We start from the raw sequence: 19,345 nt of genomic DNA, 5'->3' as shown, positions 1-19,345 counted from the left end.
AGCTTGTAAATTGACCTCACTATTACCTGCACAAATTGCAGCGATGAGTCGACCACATTTTTCCTGCTCCTTCAGCAACTTGCCGACAGCTGGGCTCTGCAAAGACACAGTAATAAAAGCGCATAAATGAGGTGTCGATAACGCCTGGGCAAAAGAATCAGATTCTGCGGTTTTACGTGTCAAAACTACGATATGAAACGTTTCTGTGTAACGTTAAAGGGACATTAAAGTGGAACAATGAATAGGTCCAGATTGATATATTGTACTCTGACAACTCTGTCGTTAGTTTCACCATCATAGGTTTACTAAGAGAGAAGGAAATCAACATCAAAGTTTCATTTTTAAATTTAGTGCCGAAATCTCCACTTGTGACTTCACGGATTTCAGAGGGTATTTTTCGTATTTTGGCGGCATTGGCCCAATGAAATTTCCTGAAACTTGGTATGTTAAGTCCATAGCCCCGTCAGAGGACAATGTACTTCATTTTTACCTATTAGAAACTACGTAGGACCTAGTAGACGCCGTCAAAATCTGTGAAGTCACGCGTTTGGCGTGGGAATATCAAGGTGGCACCGACGCTCGCACTTTCTTTCTGCATGCACGTTTTCTCGCTTACCGATAGTCTTCTAGCGGTAAGCGTGGTGATTTTGAAATTGTGAAAGAGCAATTTACTCATATGAGAAAAATTGTTTTGCTCTCTGTGTCCCCTTAAACGAATGAATGATGCTTGTGCGATTCTCGCAATGTCCGCTATCAAGAGAATGTTGTCGTGCAATGTGAGCTGACTAGGTTTTTGAAAACTCCTAAATAAACGCTAGCGTGCAAAAACTCAAGGAAATGAGCCCGCAGACTCAAGGCGCAGTACTTCAGAACCAGCGGAGCCCATTCGACAAGCGACAATTATTTTTGACACGAAATATTCTCGGAGATAACGCGCGGAGTGCTAAGAACAGTTTATGACCGATTAGGAAGGCGCGTGCTCACCGCTGCCAAGCTCTCAGCTCCTTTCAGCCCGCCGGGTAGAACGATTACATCGTAAGGACACTGCGACGTGGCTTCGTCCAAACTCTTGTCTGGCACAACGACAACATTTCGACTGCACTTCACTGGGCTGGCGCCGGTGAGGCCAGCTATGGTAACGTCGACCTAAAAGGAAATATGACGCCACTGTGAACCAAACCAAAACACGGCTCTGCTGGTGACCCAGCCGAGCGCTCTTCGTCGGACAATGTTTAGCGACTCAAAAATTGCGTTACTCACGCCGCCTCTTCGCAATACGTCGGCTGTGATAATCGCTTCCATCTCTTCCGCGCCTTCGGCGAGGATTAGTAGAGCTTTCTTACCCATACTTAAAAAGCCTGAAACGTTATGACGCCGGCGAGAGGACACGCACACACAACGCGGGAGCATAAACTTGTTTCGATTTGAGACCTTGACTATCCTTGACTGGCACAATGTTAGCAACTGCTTGTTCGTAAACCAACATAGGACGCCCTGTAGTTAATGCATGTCCAACACGCGAGGATACAACTACAAGTCTAAAAGAACGATCTAAATAAGTTTTTGCTGCTCATTACGACGCGTTATACTTCTTTGGCGCACTGCGTTTATTATGATACAAATCGGAACAGCTGTTGCATGTTGTTTGTGATTGGCTTCAATGTTGCGCGGTGAAGCAGAGCTCTCGTCTACGCGTTGAATCTGCTGGCTGTCGTATCGGTAGCTTGGAACTGGAATTTACCGTTGAATTTAAGCGAACGACACGACCGTGAGTCGCGATGCCTGCGATTTAAGCCATCAGTGGCACAGCTGACTGCTGTATTATGCCCAGGATTAAAAGCAGAGGCACGGTTCAAGCCTTACAGTACCGGGAAATCGGCATTGGGAAGTCTCCATACAGGTCCAGTCTGAAGATACTGCGGCTGCTAATATGTGACGTGAGTAGGCTAAAACTAATAACTGCATGTTCGCATGAATTCACCTACGTTCGGTCAGTTATCGCCTAGTGTGGAAAAGGAAGTATTTTTCTTTGCGTTGCCGACATTCTACTACGCCACTTTTCTGCGCGTTGCGTCGTGAAAAGGCAACTCTGCAGTTTTCTTGCCAGAACGCTGCCTAGTGTAGCTGAAATCCGAAGCTGTATTCTTCACATTTACTGTTTTTGAGTCTAAAGCTAACTATATTCTTGTGTTGTCTTGCTCCTTGCAGAAACGTTCGACGTTCACGAAGATTTGGGAAACTCATTCCAAGTCCCCGATTGCGTTTGAAGAGTAAGCACATAGCAGCTAACTGTTGATTCAAGTGACATACAAATTGCGAGTGGCTGATTTCTCTATTTATTCCTCTAGTGGCCACATCTACCTTGACAACTACAGGACCTGCTTGGCTTTGTAAGCTGTGCAACTTTCGCTTTCGTGCTTAATAGCGCCCCGTCTTGAATATCGGTGCGTCGTACTAAAGAAAGCACTGCATTTTTTTCTTTCACGTTTTATACAACAGGTGCGGCATTAACTCCCTCCCAAGCCCTCTCTACAAGCTGCCCCAGGAGCCGAAAAACAAAAAAATTGAAGATGCCTTGGTGTACACAGGGCCGTTGGTTAGTAGGCTACAAGCGCACGGAATAATGTTTTGCTGTATTTCACGGTTCAGTGCGTACATATCATCGTCTGTTCCTAGGCTACCCAGCATATTGAAATGAGTGCTGAAAACCACCAACTGTTCACTTGAGTTGGGTTCTACAATGAAAAAGTGCTGACAGGTTTTAAGTGTGAATACTTGAGCATGTGATGTGGGTTCAGCTGCGATGATATTGTGCGTGAACATGGGAACACAAAGAATTCCTTTTGTCTTGTGGCATGATCGCACTCACAATCAAGTGCTCAATACAGGCCTAAAGCAAGGCTAGCAATGCTAAACACCAGGTTAAAATTAACGAACAAGGTCTAAAATAATGTAATTAACAGAAATAACCAAAAAGTAATCGCAATAATTCACTTAAAATCGTGAAAACGCTAACATGCGGCTTGCACCTGCACCACGCAAGAGAGGTCGCCACCGCCTCGCCAAGCACTCGATTGCTCCTCCCACCGGCGCTTCTATGGCGCCTTCGTCACTACCTCTGAGGGGGGAACAACCTGACAGAGCTCGCTGCAGACGACATGTACCTCAACTGACGCAACAAGCAGGAAGTCGATAAAGCGCAACAAAAAGTAGCGCGCATGTCGCACACCGAGTTTGCGAATCTCTCTAACAAGATTGCATTTGTGCCGGGGAACAGTACATGCTTACCTCGAACATTGACGTTATCTGCAGTTTGGTAAACGGAGCAGTGGGAACTCTACGAACTGGAATCGCTGGGTGTCTGTGGTGCGCACTTTTTCAGGTTTCACAGTAGTGGAGCTGCATTTAGCGCAGGATTTAGAGCTACACCAATTGCTACACAAGTTTTTTAATTGTTGGCATGTCTCAGTTCACGCCAATGATACAAACAGCACTGCGTCAATATGTGCAGCATCGGTTGCCTAAACTGGCTAAGGACTGCAGAGCACTGTTCCTCTCGCTGACGGCGGACAACTGGGTCTACTGCCATGACAAAATGAACGGCAAGGTCCACCAGGAAATCTACCTGGGATCACCGAGCCGTTACAAGTTCAAGCACATTGACTGGGAGACCCACGGCGAGACCATCATTTTGCAGTCCCTGCACAACCACAGCCATCCGCAGCTCACGCAGCCGGTTAGTCGGGCCTCTTGTCTTGGTTGACTGTCACAGCGACATGATGAGGCAATCAATTTATCCTGATTTAAAGGGACAGGCAACCGCTCAGAACATGACTTGCGATAACTCTCTAACAGAAAGATTGTCTATTGTATTGGCTAGAACGAACTCGTTTTTTTCTTGTTAAATGCATATTTATATTTTTATTTCTTGTAAGCTGTGAAAAACAACTTTTGGTGCCACACATGGCAAAACAATTAAATGCATATGATCCCCTTCACGTGACCATTTACTGGTGTATGCTGTTAATCGTCTCTGTGTTAGTGTTGAAATGCAGTACACTTTTTTATTATAATCTTTTCTAACCTAAAATGTGCAGATATGCCTTCGTTTGTACTGAATGGAACAGTGGTGCTGCCTTCGCTTGACGTGTGATCCGATGCTCATGAATGGCAACATGAAATTTGTTAGCTGAGGGCCTAGTGGCAGCTGTTGACGAGTTGGAGAAGTACGAAGACATGCGAGGCGGTAAAGGGATTTCACGTGACGACGAGCATTCGGAAAACTTAGTCTACCTGCTTTTTATATTAAAAAAAAAGATGGTTGAAAATTCTAAAATGAAGGTGCTTAACCACAGTTGTAGTCACTCCTGTGAAAGCAGAACGTTGAACGCAATGAACAGTTTGCGAGGAGGGCCATCAGCGTTGCTATCACTTCTCAGTGTTGCTGGAGGAGGGACTCGAACTTTTTTAGTTGCTTCTCAGATAAAGAAATTCTGCTTACAGAACATCCACTAGCTTTTGGAATCAAGCGTGTCAGGGGGAGCTTTTTCGTTTCGCCGTAAAAAACTGGGCCGAGAAAAATCTGTTGACAGTGCCTTTAAAGGGACACTAAGTGAAACAGTAAATCGGTTTGGATTGATAAAATGTACTCTCAAAACTCTAATGTTGTTAACTTCACCATCATAAGTTTATTATTAGATAACAAAATCAACGTCAAAGTTTCATTTTTAAATGTTGCGCTGAAATCTCCGTGCGTGGCGTCACGGAATTCAAAGTGTATTTGTCCTGAAACTTGGCATGTTAAGTTTATGGACCCCTCAGACGTCAATGTACTTCATTTTTACTGATCAGAAACTATATAGGATATAGCAGACGTCGTCAAAATCTATGTTGGCACAATGTTTTGTGCACGAATTTCAAGGTGGCATCACCACCCGCATTTTCTTTTTGCGCGTTTTCTCGCTTACCAAGCGTCTCCTTGCAAGCATGGTGATTTCGGAATTGTGAAAGAATAATTTACTTATATGAGAAAAATCGTTTTTCTCTTTAGTATCCCTTTAAGGCTGTGGAAGTGAGATTTTTCAGTTTATGTTTGCCTCATGACATGGTACATTATATGCCCAATGACATACCAAAGTTTTTTTTTGTTTAGTGAATGTAGCAGTAACCTTCATCTTTTTCTTCCTTATCTAGGCAGCAAGGAGCAAACCAAGAGTTCTGATCACCATAGCAGTGTTTAACATGTTTCCTATTCAATTCAAAGGCATGCTGGAAATTGACAGAGCTGTAAGTTTCATTTCTTCCGTGCTCCAGGTGCATCTGTAGCGCTTGTAACACTCGACAGCTGTGTGGGTAGGAGACTCGCTAATTTTAACATTTTCTTACAGATCTTTGGGAAAGAATGCAACCATGCCAATGTTTCAGAGGGCCTCCTTATTGTTGGTACAGGCAGCACCTTGACCGGGGCAGTGAGGTTATACAACTTTAGGAACATTCTTGAAGAAGTGAGTTCTCCTTTTCCATGTTTATGTGTTCGTCGCTTATGCTTAGCTTCACTCCACAGTCAGCCAACGCTAGAAGTCGTGCGTTTTATGACCAAATTTTGTGTCCTGGAAAATATTACATCGGAAATTCATGGCTGGAAGTTGAGTTTTCAGATCAGGCTTTTCTTTTTATTCAAAACTGCAGACGAGAAAGAAGGATTGCCTTAGTTATGTGAAACTAACCAAGAGACTAGTAGGTGGGAGTGCAAGGCTGCAAAAATTATGTTAGAGCACGAACTGAAGCTTGACATAGTTTCATATCCTAAATTAGACCCCTCTGTAATCCATTTAAACAAGCAAAGGTTTGTCTCCTCGCTACACTTTTCTTGTATTCCAGGTCTGGTGGCTTTATGTATTGATTAATGCATGACATGAGATGATATACACTTGAAACATTAGAAGGATGATGGTATTGTATCGTCTGATGGTACTTTTTGAAAAACTTCCCATCCAGGCATGCATGTTTTCGGCTAAGCTCTATGAGCCTTGCTTAGCGCTGGATGGAGCTAAAGTCGGAACTTATCCTGCTGGCCTACCTTTGAACTGCAAGCTCACAGGTGTGTATCTTTAAAATTTTTATCTACACTCCAGAAGTGTGTCTAAGGAATTAAAGATATCGTGCAGCATGTTTCTGTATATAAATCACACCAGATTTTGTATTGGAAGAACAGGCTGTTTTCCCTCTCTTGTCGATAGAGGGCCCTTAAAAAAGTTCGGGCATGTTGATGAAACTGTGCTTACACCGTAATTGTGGTTGCAGTTGAGATCAGAGTTCAAACGGCCCTGTTAGATTATGCATGGCACACAGCTTATTAAGCAACTGCCAACTTAGCTCCTCCTCAGCCTTCAACATCGCATCAATGTTCATGGCTCAGCCGGCCCTCGCAGTAAACATGGTGGCTCGTCTCCACTCAGCATCCACGTAAAACAGTGGCCATGTTCTACAATAAAAGATCAGCAGGTTGTCAAAATTAATCGGGAGCCTCTTAACAGCCTGTATGTTACATTGGGACGTCGCGTAACTTGGCTTTGTTTATTCTTTTTTTAAAGCTGAGCTTATGGCATCATCTCACTTTGCTTGCCTTTCCCCTTGTAGAACCCCCACCAGTTCTTTTCGAGGTAAAGTGCTCGGAGTTCATGCTACACTTTGGGTGCTACCCTTGGCATTACATCTGCAGCCCACCATCAAGGGAAGGCGTCTTTCAGGTGAGGCGAGTGAGATCGAGTGTATGCGCTACATATACTGATGAGGACTGATTTTTGTAAGCCTTCAGAGTGGATGTTATTGGTGCTCACCACCAGATAAAATCAGTGGAATCTGATGAACTGGCTGAGAATGGACTCCTGGACTTTCCCAATTCAAGCACAGAGCCAGACTCCATTGCATTTCATCCTGATGACTCGGGAAGGATAGTCTACAACTCTTCGCATTTCATCAAGTAAGGCTAAAGTGCACGATAGTGCACCTTGGTGCTTTAAAATGGCCCTGTGGCATTTGCCAAGTAATCATCGAAGGAATTCATTAGAGGAGTTTATTGCCTCACGAATCGACTGCCGCAAAAATTTTCAGAATCCGTCAAGTACGAGTGGAGTTACACAGATTTGTTGAACGCTTTAAGTGGTTTCTCTCTCCTTTCGTACCAGTGAGCACACCGAGAGCTACCCTGAGGGGGATGATAAAGGGGCAAGAAGCTTTATCCGTTCCTTGGCGTGCATCATGACGTTGAGCACTTTTTCTTTTCTTTTTTTTTTCTTCAAACTCACCGTTCACTTTAAATGTGACTGTGCCTGCGCACACGTGGACGCGTCATGGCATTTTTCAGTGGTTACGATAACTATGCAGCTCACAATGCTCAAATCAGCCAATGGCCGTGGACTTTGGGTTTATGGTGCGGTCATTTTGGGTATCTGGGGGCATCATTTGTCAAGAGAAGTGTGAGCGATTTCTAGCTGACTTTGAGAATTAATTGTAAATTCCAGGCCACATGCTGCGCTGTAATGTCTGGCTCGTGTTCTCGGGAACCTCGACTACCGATCGGCAATGTTTTCTAACCATGCTCAAAAACTGTTGCAAGGCCCCTTTAAGCTTTGTTTAAATAGCCACACTTTGTGGGAAATGCAACATTTCAAATGTTGCTTGCAGAAAGGCTCTTTGTTAGGCATGGTTTGTCGTCTCAAACACGTCTTGTAATGCATTTGGCTTTCGTCCTTAAAGAGATAATGTGGATTTTGTTCCCTGTCATCAAGGACAACATCTGCTCACAAATGCAGGTACTTCAGATGAGAGGCATCAGTTTTAAAATGTTACCGTATATACTGGCATAATGATCGCACTTTTTTTTCAAAAAAATTGACGCCAACTTCGGGGTGCGATCATTACGCGGGGTAAATTTTCCGTGAAACAATATTCTGAGCACCGAAAACGCAAAGAAGTCGCTAATCTGAATTCTTACGATAGCTGTCATGAACATAACCAAAAATAAAAGTAGAGTAAGGCTTACCTTTGTAATAAAATGCACGCATTACGCAGGAGCTACATGCATGGAACACTGCCCTTTTATTTTTGAACTCTCTGACCCCCTAACGTTCATTCTGAGTCCGAAGCGTCACTGGCGTCAGTGTCGTCGCTGCACGATTCCCTGTCGGAATCAGCAGTGTCTTCACTGTCCCACAGACGGTCATCTTCTGTCCCGTCGAGCGCGTTGGAAATGCCAGTCTTCTTAAAGCTCTTGACGACCACCTCGTTGGAAATGGTACTCCACGCTTCGAGAATCCATGAGCAGAGGACTTCCACGGAGGGTCTCCTGATTTTGCCACTTGGCGTGAAATCGTGGTCGCCCGCCGCCATCCACTCTGCGTACAGCCTCCGGACGTTGTCCTTGAACGGTTTGTTCAGTGACACGTCCAGAGGCTGTAGCAGCGAAGTTAGACCCCCAGGGATCACTGCGATTTCCGTGCGCCGCTCCTTCAGCTCGGTACGGACACTGTCAACGAGATGGCCCCGAAAGCTGTCCAGCACAAGAAGTGAAGGAAGCAGAAGCGCTCCTGCTCTTTGCCCCCAAACCGTCTTGATCCAATCGACCATGAGGTCTGCCATCATCCACCCTTTTGCTTGAGCGCGGATGTGGATGCCACGGGGAAAGTTTCCCTTCGGAATTGTTTTCCGCTTCAGAATCACGTACGGCGGCAGCTTCCGCCCGTCTGCCGTCACTGCGAGCATCACGGTGCACCGCTGCTTCTCCGCACCACACGTTTTCACGAGCACACATCGAGCACCTTTCTCGTTCACGGTAGTGCTTCGAGGCATGTCAAACGTCAACGGCGTTTGGTCGGCGTTGCCTATCTGTGACAGCAGGAAACCGTTCTTCTGGCGTATCCTCGTGACGAACCTGTGAAAATCGATCACTTTGTCTTCGTACGCGGATGGAAGTCGCTGGCACAACGACGTCCGCCGCCTCAGCGACAGTCCATTCCGCCGCATGAAGCGTGTCATCCAGCCGGAACTGGCGCGGAAGTCCTTTGTGGCTATTCCCAGCCGCCGGGAAACTGTGCGCGCCTGCGTCCGTACCATGTCTAACGACACGGCACAACCGTCTTTGCGCATGTCCCTCACATATTCGAGGACTGCCTTTTCGATGTCAGGGAACTTGCCCGTTTTGGGTCCGCGGAAAGCCCGGCGCGTGCTGTTCGTAGCCATGAGCTTCTCGCGCTGTTTTTTCCAATATCGGATCCGGATTTTGTCGACGCCGAAATGTCTGCCGGCAGCGCGGTTTCCGTGCTCTAGCGCGTAATCAAGTGCCTTCAGCTTGAACGCGGCAGTAAAGCTCGCATACCGCCCCATGGTGAAACGGTGCTTCAACAGACGATCACAAAGCACAGCCAAAAAAACGTGGTGTCGAGTGACGCCGTGACGAGCGACTGGGATGGCGGCGACACGGCTTTTTCAGGAATTATGGGAATGCGTCGGCAGCTTGTTGCTGCGGGATGACAACAGGTCGACCAACAGGCGGCCGCCGCTGTAACAGTGCGGGATAGCAAAACAACATGGTGGCCCACAGAGCGAAGCGACCGCATTTTTTTTTTCTTCTTTTCGTCAGTCACGGTGGTTGTGAGTACGTCACGTGCGTCAAAACAGTCTCTTCTGTCTAAATAAGGAATGCTTTCATTTAAATCAGTAAATTTACGGCATTAGCGTAGTGATGCCTGCTTTCAGATCACAGAAACAAAGATGGGCGCGTTCAGCTGCCACAGACATAAAACACATGGCGGGCATTCAGTGAAAACTGCGGCATTTGCCTTTACTGCAATCCTAAATGGCACGTTTCCGCCAACGGTGGGCAAAAATTACGAATATGTTTGGTGCGTGCAGTTCACTTGGCGAGTTTGGAAGAGTTATTAACGCAACATTCGACAGATGATAAACGCGATGATCATCGGCTAGACTTGGCACACGACATATCGATGCGGCAACTTCGGGGTGCGATCATTACGCGGGGGAAAAGAAAAATCGAATTTAGACGACAAAATTTAGGGGTGCGATCATTACGCGAGTGCGATCATTACACGAGTAAATACGGTATTAATGATGTTCTCATTTTTTTCACTTTCCATAATACCAATGGAGGGGCTGCTCCCTCTGTACGCCCTTTAGCTCTGTTGAACACCGCAGGTTAAGGCAGACCTAGCCGCGTTGTATACTTGCAGTTTTCAGGCATTGTTGTAATAGAATTGTGAAACAACCATTCGTTGTCTTCCTTCCTCAAATGACATGAAACACTGGGTGCTCAGCTGCATTGGGAATCGAACCCACTACCTCCCGCATTGGAGGCGAATGGTCTACCACTTGACCATCGCTGCAGTTTTTGCTGCACGCCCTGGTGGGCACCTCAAGCAGATGTAGGAGAAGGGAATGAAAGAGAATAAATATGGAGGGAGAAGAGTAAAATAAGTGTGTCATGTGGTCAGCTCGACATTGCAGACATAGCAGAAGACATTGCAAGCGAAATAATTTTTTTATTCCATTAGTTTGCCCTATGGCATCAATACACTTTGCACAAAATGGTGCAGCTGTGTTTCCTCCCATAAAGTCCAGGAGGGACCTATGATGCGAATCGTATATCCACTGCTGTAAGGCAGGTGGCCTGGTGTGCTGAAGTCCCACACGCTGCAGCTGGCGTTGACTCACTTGTAGCCCAGGGCATGTCCGTAAAAGATGGATCAGGTCGACTTTCCGCACTGGTGCAGGACAAAATGGGCAGCTCAAAACTGTTTTCGTGTACCCCCACTTCGCGCGAATTGAATACGTCACAACTGCACTCACGCAAACTCTTCGGAGCGATACCTACTCTCGACGAATGAGTCCACTCGGGAGGTCATTTTCACGCGGAGGCTTGGGAACTCACATGGTGCACCAAAGGTCTTCTTCGTGAATGTCCCCTGTGTGAAAGGGTGGCAGCAGGAGCAGAGGGAAGGGGTACATAACTGTTACAGGATGACAGGTGGCATCTGCTGCAGCATGAGCCGGAACACTAGATTGGCGAATCCAACAAACTTGAACTGAGCACGGGTAAGCTGCAGCACAATGGTGGAATTGTACTGCTACACCCACAGAATGGTCAATGTGGCGGAGTGCACGAACAGCTTGCATTGAGTCCGTGGAGAGGATCACACTTGATGGGTGTTGCATCTCGACGAGTGGTTGAAGTGCGGCAGGGCCATCACAGCGAGCAGCTAACTCTGCTAGTACGGAGATGATGGGGATGTCTAATGCATAAGAGCGGATCTGGTTGACATGTGGGTGAGAAGGGCACACTAAGGAGGTGTGTAGTATGGACGATGTCAACCCGGCGTCCACATGTGCTCTTAGTTCAAGTTTCTGAGGTGCCAAAAATAAAGGAAGGAACGAGGGGGTGTACCTAAAAATAGTGTTTCCATTCACCTCTTGACGGACGCATCCAGGTGGTTTGTTGGTGGTCACTTGGCAATCATCCCACGGGGGCAGTGACAATATTAGTTCTTCAAGCAAAGGGTCTTAGAGGCCATGTAATGTGCTAAGGCAGCCACCGCAGAAGCTTTGCTGTGCTTTATCATTCTAGCCTTGCGTCTTTGGTGAATGAGCTCATCAGGCGTATTGAGCTGTGCTTCTGCCTGGAGTGTTGGAATCTGTGTGAACCTCTGAAGGCCTGTGGTCACACGCATGGCTTGCCGATTAAGGCTTTCCAATCGCGCCTATTCTACTCTGGTGAAGCGCTGAACCTGTGCTTGGTACACCAAACGAGGCTGGAATACCAAGCACACCAGCTGGAGTGCGATACGAGTTCGCTGGGCGATGCGTTGTAAAAGGTGAAGCATGCCGGAGGTGGTTCTGGGTGCATAGTGAAGCCATAGTGAGCCTGATCCAGATGGGGAAAGAGTTTATGTTTTTCCTTAGGGTGGGCATACGGGTCATATGGGCCTTGACTTGGATGAAGTTGATGTCCTCCGCAGAGTTGACTAGAATCTGGAAAGCCCTGCTGTGCGATGCCTGTGGCCCCAAAACACGTGGTGGAGTTTTCGAGCTTGTTACGGAGCGGTAACAAATGGGAAGAAATGGCCAAGGGGCCAAAAAAGAAAAAAAAAGGGGGGAGGGGTAGTACAGCGCTCTTCTTCCCACCGTTTTTTTTTTTTTTTAAAAGCTTTACTGGCCTTGTCGAACGAGTTTAGCCGTGCGTTTAAGTGTGACCTCGAAGTGAAAAAGTGATACCATGTGGCTCGCCGCCACTGCACTGACCACTGCTCTGCCACCTGTGTCCACCTGTATAACCACGTGACTCACCGATTGCTTGAAAGGGAGATGGCGCTGCTCTCTCTGCTGCCTTGCAGTTTCTCGCTATAGCCGGGCCAGTCCTTCAGTTCAGCCATTTGGCACAGATGAACCATCTATCGCACAAGTCGTCTGCGTGGTCCCAGTGGCGAAAGCGGCAAGCTGCGTGAGCGCTCAAGATGGCAGGCTGAAATGAGTAATGAGGGAAATTCTAGACACCTAAAACACCGCAAGAATAACGAAGAACCACAGGGAAAGAGATACCTTACTGGACTAAACTGAACTTGCATTGTACTTCATTGTCCCTTCATTGATCTGCTTCAATTGACTCGCTTTAATTTCTGTCACTTGAAAGGCATAGGTGCAGTGTCATCTACTATCATTCATTTGCTGAGATATACTGATAAATGACGCCTTAGGAGGAGTGGAAATTAGTGTTTGTGTTCCTTTTAACTGTGTAGCAGTGTGCTTCACTTGCATGTACAGGGGTGTGATAATGTGCAAAGTAATAGGGATACTTCTTCACCTACTTGTGTCCATTTTTAAAAAATATTTTTCAGGATCTTTCGATTGATTACAAACAGCAAAAACAAGCCATCGCTGAAGGAGTGCTTTGAGATCACTTTTCGTGAGCAGCCAACTCGAACTTACGAGGTGATAAACAACAACAAGCCGCCACGACGCAAGTGCAAGACCCTCTATGATATGCACAGCACTCAGTGTGTAGAGGTAAGAAGATAAGAAAAAGTGATATCCATAAAAGAAAGCATTGTCTCTTGTGATTGTAGAGAAAAACTCATGCCGAGAAGATTGGTAAAGATGTCAAAAGGCAGCAGTGAACGGAGGCATAGCTTTCCCATTTTTTGTATGGAGGGTAGGGTGGGTGGAGTCCAGCCGGACTAACTGGACATTGAGGGTGAAGTGCATGAAAAATAAATCTGTCATCGTTGTGATAAAAATTTTGAAGTTTGTGCAAGGTTCATTTTACCATTATGAAACATGTGCAATTCTCACAGAATGATGAAATGCGTTGATTTAGGCATAGAGTTAATATACTGACTAGAAAAAAAGCTGCTCCGCGAGACCGCTAACCACAAGAACGCTGACATCTTGGAATGTTGTTATTCTTGCCATCACATTACTTCAAAGATGAGCCAAAATTAGCGTTATAGAACGCTCAGAATATTCGCCATATCAATCCTAAAGAAGCATTTGCACAATTAAAAACGCGGGGATATTGTTTTGTGCTTATTTTAAATATTTTTACGAAAGAATACAACGGCTATTTATGCAATTTACTGTGCGCGGAAAGGAGCATTTGCAGGCTGGTTTACTAGATGGCGCCACCATATCACCATCAACGCTTGATGTCGCCGGTTTGCGTGTCGTGTTAAAGCCCCTGAAACTTGGTTTACTTCGTGTATCTCATAGTTGTCATAGTGTTCCATTGTGTGCGTTTTGTGTTGCCACATACAACTCGACTTCATGTGACAGCCTTTTTTTCCTTCAAGCTAAAAACTTCAGTGCAAACCAGGACAGATGGCAAAGAAGAGATGAGACAAGCACTGAAAGTTATGTACTAACTAGGTGCAACCGAAAAAGTTTTTCTACTCATTTTAACGGCGATAAAACTTCGTGTGCCATGTATCTTTAGTTTTGATTGAAGCTTTCGGGTGACATCTCACTCACATTCGCCACTGCATGCTGCAATCAACATTTTTCTGCTTTACGGCTCTCTGCGCTGAAGTACGGCAGCAATGAGCTGAACAAGAATGTGGATACAGGTGTCTCGTCATTGCGAGTTGAAGCACCGCGCGACCACGGCCTACGCACTTTGCTTCGAGCTGCGAATCTGTTGAGTGACCCTTGTGCCAGCGAACGGAGAAACTTTATTCGTTATGCATTATTGGTAGGGCGTGCCTAGTAAAAACCATACACAAACAGGTGGAAATTTTAACTGTTATCAATTGGGCCAGGTGCATGCTACACTAACGCATGGCTTCATGCATCAAAACACAGCTGATGTTCCCTGATATAGCGCCAACAGTGCGTAGCTGGCTTAGGTTGGTAGATTAAAACTGATTACTACCGTCAAATGTAGCAGGTGTCTCAGGGTCTGGCAACGTTCGTTTCGTTCCATCATGGCGCAACCCATGCGGTTATAGGTTTCAATGCATGGGCCCTATGGGGAGCTTTTCCTCTAGAGCCAGTATATTAACTCTATGGATTTAGGGCTAAGTAATGCGAACACTTTTGTTTCCACCGTCTTTACTTCACGTTGAATTGTAATATTGTTTCGTACACTTGCACCAGTCAACACCACCTTTGGTGGCCAGATTCATAGTAGTAATATGACATGGCTATCTCATGCATTTGCAAATATACCTTGTTTTTATGCTTAAAGAGACACTACAGTAAAAAAAGATTTTTCTCGTACTAGTAAGTTACCCTTTCACAACACCAGAAGCACCGCTCTTTCTGCAAGAAGGCGTTTAGTATGGGAGAAGACACACAAAAAGAAAATAAAGATGGCGACGCCATCTTGAGGTTCCCACACCAACTCGCTGTTTGTCGTCGATTTTAACGCTTTTTGCTGGGGCCTACGTAGTTCTCAATCGGTAAAAACGAAATACATTGTCCTCGAAGGGGGCCAGAGTCATAATGGAGAAAGTCTCAGGAAATTTTTTTGGCCAAATGGTGGCCAAAACGTGAAAAGAACATTTTGAAATCTATGATGTCACTCTGCCATTAATGTGGGCCAGACTTCGGCACGACATTTAAGTTACGAAGGAAACTTTGACCTTCACTTCCTCCTCTATTAACAAACCGATGATAGTGAAATTAAAGACAGTCACATCTTCAGACAACAATTTATCCGTTTAAGTTGATTCATTGTTTCGCTTTGGTATACCTTTAAAGTTTGGATGTCACATTTCATTCTGTGAGTGCTGTAAATGATCCACAATTGACCAAAATGTACAGTGCACATTGTGGTTATTTGTGGATCATGTGCATCGTGATTCACTTACTTCTCAGCATCATAGGGCAATTTAGACTTTGGTAATCCCTAAGGCAACGATAGTGCTTTCACCATTGACTTACTGTAATTCAGGGTGGTAACAATTTTATGAAGTGGTTACTATGTTGATGCAGTAAAGCTAATGTGCGATTAATTAATTGTATCACAGAAATAGGTGCTCCAGACAGAAACCAAGCCCATCAGTTCCTCTGGTTCTCTTCACACACCATAAAATTCCGAGAAAGTGCCCCCACCCGTGCAGGGGCCACTTTGATTTCACCAATTTCAAAGTTTCCGTGGTGTCCTAGGAAAACATCCCCTCCCTCATGCCTCGTTGCCCTGTTCGTGCACCACATCCAGATAACACTGGCCTGCTTAAATCCAATCTAATCCTTCTTAGCAACCTGATCTCTAAGCACCTGCACCTGAAATTGGTCGTCAAAATTTCATTTTTTTCCTTTCCCACACCCTGAACTTGGCGTACGACACCCAAGACGATTTTCAGGTTCCTGGCAGCAAAGGCACTGCCTTCAAGATCTGTATTTGCAGTTTGAAGAGATTGTAGCTGTGATGTATTTTTTGCACACGTAGGTAGCAAATGTAAGGCCTCTGAGATCTGTGTCTGTTACCCTGACTGCTTCTGTGCCGTGCTTTCCATGGTATAATTGCATCGCCTTTGCGTTTTTTGTGTTTGTGCGTCATTGTTGTAATGTGCCGTGCCGCGAACGAGAGCCAGAAGACTTCTGAGGAAACCCATGAACACTCAGTCTTTCTTTTTCTGGCAAGAAAACTTTGCCGTCACCATAGTGAATTTCGGCACCGTTTGGGGAGAGCCCCTTCTCTACTTTGCCAGTAATTTCGACTTGTTGAAGGGGGCACTTGTTTGAATACTACGGTAATGGATTCTGTAATAACAAAGTCACTTGGTTCGACCAATTTAAGTTATTTTGCATTTGTATGGGTGGAGCTTGTTTCAGAGCACTGCCATCATAACGTAAAGGCTGCATGTGAGCATTTTTTTAGGCTTTTCTTTATTCTAAAAGAGGTCATTCTACATGCAGTGTTGTAAACAAGGTGCAAAGCCGAAATTTGTAGTGTTTGGAAAGTTGAGAACAGCCTTTGCATGTTGTTGTGAGTGGAAAGGGCACCGAAGAAACCTTTAGCGTGAGTTGATGTCATGACGCATTCTTTTTGCAGAAAAGCCTCTTGTCCGATGACTATGAGAACGAGCTAGAGCTGTACAGCGTTCTTGGATTCGACCCGACGGATGAGAGCTGCATGGGAAAAGTAGGTATCTATGACAATGAGACGGGCCACCAGATCAAGTCTTTCGAATTGGGCATGAGCCTTGATGAGGTGAGTTGAGTACACCATGTATCCAGTTTCTATTAAATCTGTGCAGCTTCCACTTTTCTAGCTGCCTCCCTCGCATTTAGACCGACCAGCTGACCAGCCAGATTATAACCACCATAAGACTGGGCGTGGTGACTTATCAGCCACATAGCATGTTGTAAGCTCAATATGGTGCTGTACGTCCGAATTTGTGGTGGTGTAGGAGCAAAGGCCAGCATCATAGCTGGGATGGTTACATTGTTCACACCACAGTGACATTATTCACATTTTCATATGACTGGACTAGAGAAAGTCCCGGGATGACGCAGTCTCGAACACCTCCATATTGTGATCACTTCGTTTACATTGTGAGCTCAGTCAATGGCTCTTCTTTGTCACCTGGACATATCATGATCATTTGTACAATTTCCTCATCTGCATATATCATCATCAGTGTGTGATAGCTCGAGCTGGACTGAATGAAGTGGTTCCTCATAATATAAATAAAATTTGATTCCGATTCTGAAAAATTGGGTAGCAAGCACGCCATTGTAACAAGGATTTAGTGCCTGTCAGAGGAACAGAAAGTACCTGGATCCTTGTGGTGTCAAAAATCTGAGAGTGTTTGAATGTGTATCCTCCTTCAGTATTCACTGGCATTAGTGCAACGAATGGCAATGCAATGGAAGCTGGTTGATTTTCGCGCTCATCAGCATGCGGGTAGGCCGTTCACCTTGAAAAGGGTAGGCGGAGTAGAGCGGCCGAATGTTCAGCGTCCCGGCCATCGCCGCGTTCAGCTCCAGGGCCAGCTCCAGCGTCGGCTTTGTGAGAGAGGCGCCGTATGGAGAGTCGCGGAGGTCCTCCCCCGCAGCCAAAGTGTACCGCTCGGGCCGAGCTGCTCGAGTGACCACCACCACAACCAAACACCACCACCAGAACCACGCGAACGGAACGGACACAAACGGCGGGCACGCACCACCTCTTGCCCGGCAAAAGACCACGGCCGTTCTACGCCGCCTGGCGCGGATTCATTCAATGAACCGCATGCTTCGCCGGTGCGTTTCACGAAAGAACGGAGAATGTGGGGACGCTGGAAGCAGGGGAAGGGAGGGGGGCAAGCCAAAGCACCCTTCCTGTCTCTGTTCGGCAGTAGCGTACTTGTCCCCTCTTCCGCCTGTGACGCGGGGGGGGGGGGGGGGGGGGGGAGGGTAGCAGGGGACCCGTTTCAGCGGAGGTGAGAGATGTAGGGGGTGCTGGGTCTCCCCCCTCCCCGCACCCGCCGCTTGGTCGCGATTCGTCCCGGAACCGGCAACGGGACGTCCCCGGACCGGACCACGTGGGAGGAGCCACACATAGCCTAATGTGGGACTACTGACGCCGAGCCCCTCCGGCGCCGACCTCCATCACTTGCCGCTCGCCTCCGTTGCTTCCCTGTCCCGCGTGAACAGATATACAATCGCCACCCGCAACAGTTTTGCAAATGAGCGAGGGAGATGCTTGGCCGTGCTCGAGGGGGAGCTCCCGGAATACGTGTATACGCAGTGCGCGCATCAGCCAGAAAAGAAGGAGGGTGAAGCGCGTGGCGTTCGGGCGCTGAACACTGAGACAGATGCATCTCGCACGGCTACGCGATGCTTGGCTTGCACATTTGCGAGCGTGGCGTGTATGTCCGAATGGAAGGCTTTCGTCTGCGCTGCGCGCCTTGCATTCGTCCTTCTGACACGCTCGTAACGCTGGTTGGAATTGCGAGTTGCGCTCTATGAAGATGTCTTTGTCGAGGAGGAGAGAACGAGCTATAGATGATTTGGGCATAATAAGAGGAGCACAAGGAAGGAGATGTGGTCCGTGCTAACTACTTTACCCTCGTCTTGGCTGTATATTAATATGGAGGGAGGGGTGGTCTAGCTTAGCTTGCTACCTTAATAGGAAAACCTGTGGATTGACTGATTGAAAAACTTTATTGAAAACAGTCCTGAAGCTCGGTTTTTTAGGCCGAGGCGGGCCGCGTCAATGTCGGCACCACCAGTCCGAGACGGGTGGCTTCGTCGTGGGCTTTCTGGACAGCCTTTAATTGATCTTTGAGTTGGTCGCTCTTGACGAGCCGCATCCACTTCTCCCATTCCCGGTCGGGATCGGCGAGTGTAATTTTCCTATAATTTCTTAGAAATAAATACCATTCCGCTGTGAGATAACAACGAGCTCTCACGTATTCACCTCTCGAAAGCTGAACATATATGTCCTACATGAGCGTTAAAAAGAGGTGCTTTGATAAAAACCAGTGCATTTAGTTTGGCGATACGCATTTATCAGTGCTGCTCCGGTGGAAAACTGAAAAATACGCACACAACGCTATCGTCAGGTGTACATACTACTGCGTCAGGTGTACATATGGTGTAAATATTAAAAATTCTGTTTAATCATGTGACAATATACCTTTCAGCGGAAACCGTAAATGCCCATATGTTAGGCTCAATGTCCGTCGTATCTTTCAAATAGGATTTGCAACACACGTAATGCATAGCTTGTGGGCTCGCATCCCTCCGGCGGACTTTCTTGTTGTCCGTTTTCATTTACCCTAATACCACAGTTACTACACTAATATTAAAAACCGTAAATAACCTCTCCTATGATTTTCCTCCGCTTAATAGG

At 46.4% G+C, this 19,345-nt stretch overlaps 2 protein-coding genes across 2 annotated transcripts in view; one reads left to right on the top strand and one right to left on the bottom strand.

The window, feature by feature from the left end:
• The window catches only part of LOC119391125 (Parkinson disease protein 7 homolog), a 12,905-nt gene extending 11,452 nt beyond the window's left edge, over nt 1-1,453 (bottom strand). The window contains exons 1-3 of the mRNA XM_037658801.2: nt 1,261-1,453; nt 985-1,146; nt 21-96 (exon numbers count right to left, since the gene is read on the bottom strand). Coding sequence (XP_037514729.1) covers nt 21-96; nt 985-1,146; nt 1,261-1,410 — 388 coding nt within the window. The 5' untranslated portion in view covers nt 1,411-1,453. The remainder of the gene's footprint in view (nt 1-20; nt 97-984; nt 1,147-1,260) is intronic.
• A 207-nt stretch (nt 1,454-1,660) lies between these two features.
• The window catches only part of LOC119391124 (DDB1- and CUL4-associated factor 17), a 31,705-nt gene continuing 14,020 nt past the window's right edge, over nt 1,661-19,345 (top strand). The window contains exons 1-12 of the mRNA XM_049415160.1: nt 1,661-1,937; nt 2,209-2,270; nt 2,349-2,390; nt 2,500-2,596; nt 3,512-3,736; nt 5,194-5,286; nt 5,388-5,504; nt 5,998-6,100; nt 6,640-6,749; nt 6,846-6,982; nt 12,906-13,074; nt 16,562-16,720. Of these exons, the coding sequence (XP_049271117.1) occupies nt 1,824-1,937; nt 2,209-2,270; nt 2,349-2,390; nt 2,500-2,596; nt 3,512-3,736; nt 5,194-5,286; nt 5,388-5,504; nt 5,998-6,100; nt 6,640-6,749; nt 6,846-6,982; nt 12,906-13,074; nt 16,562-16,720 (1,428 nt within the window). The 5' untranslated portion in view covers nt 1,661-1,823. The remainder of the gene's footprint in view (nt 1,938-2,208; nt 2,271-2,348; nt 2,391-2,499; nt 2,597-3,511; nt 3,737-5,193; nt 5,287-5,387; nt 5,505-5,997; nt 6,101-6,639; nt 6,750-6,845; nt 6,983-12,905; nt 13,075-16,561; nt 16,721-19,345) is intronic.

This window comes from Rhipicephalus sanguineus, chromosome 4, assembly GCF_013339695.2.
Source record: "Rhipicephalus sanguineus isolate Rsan-2018 chromosome 4, BIME_Rsan_1.4, whole genome shotgun sequence".
Lineage (NCBI taxonomy): Eukaryota > Metazoa > Arthropoda > Arachnida > Ixodida > Ixodidae > Rhipicephalus > Rhipicephalus sanguineus.
This window is presented reverse-complemented; position numbering and strand designations above follow the sequence as displayed.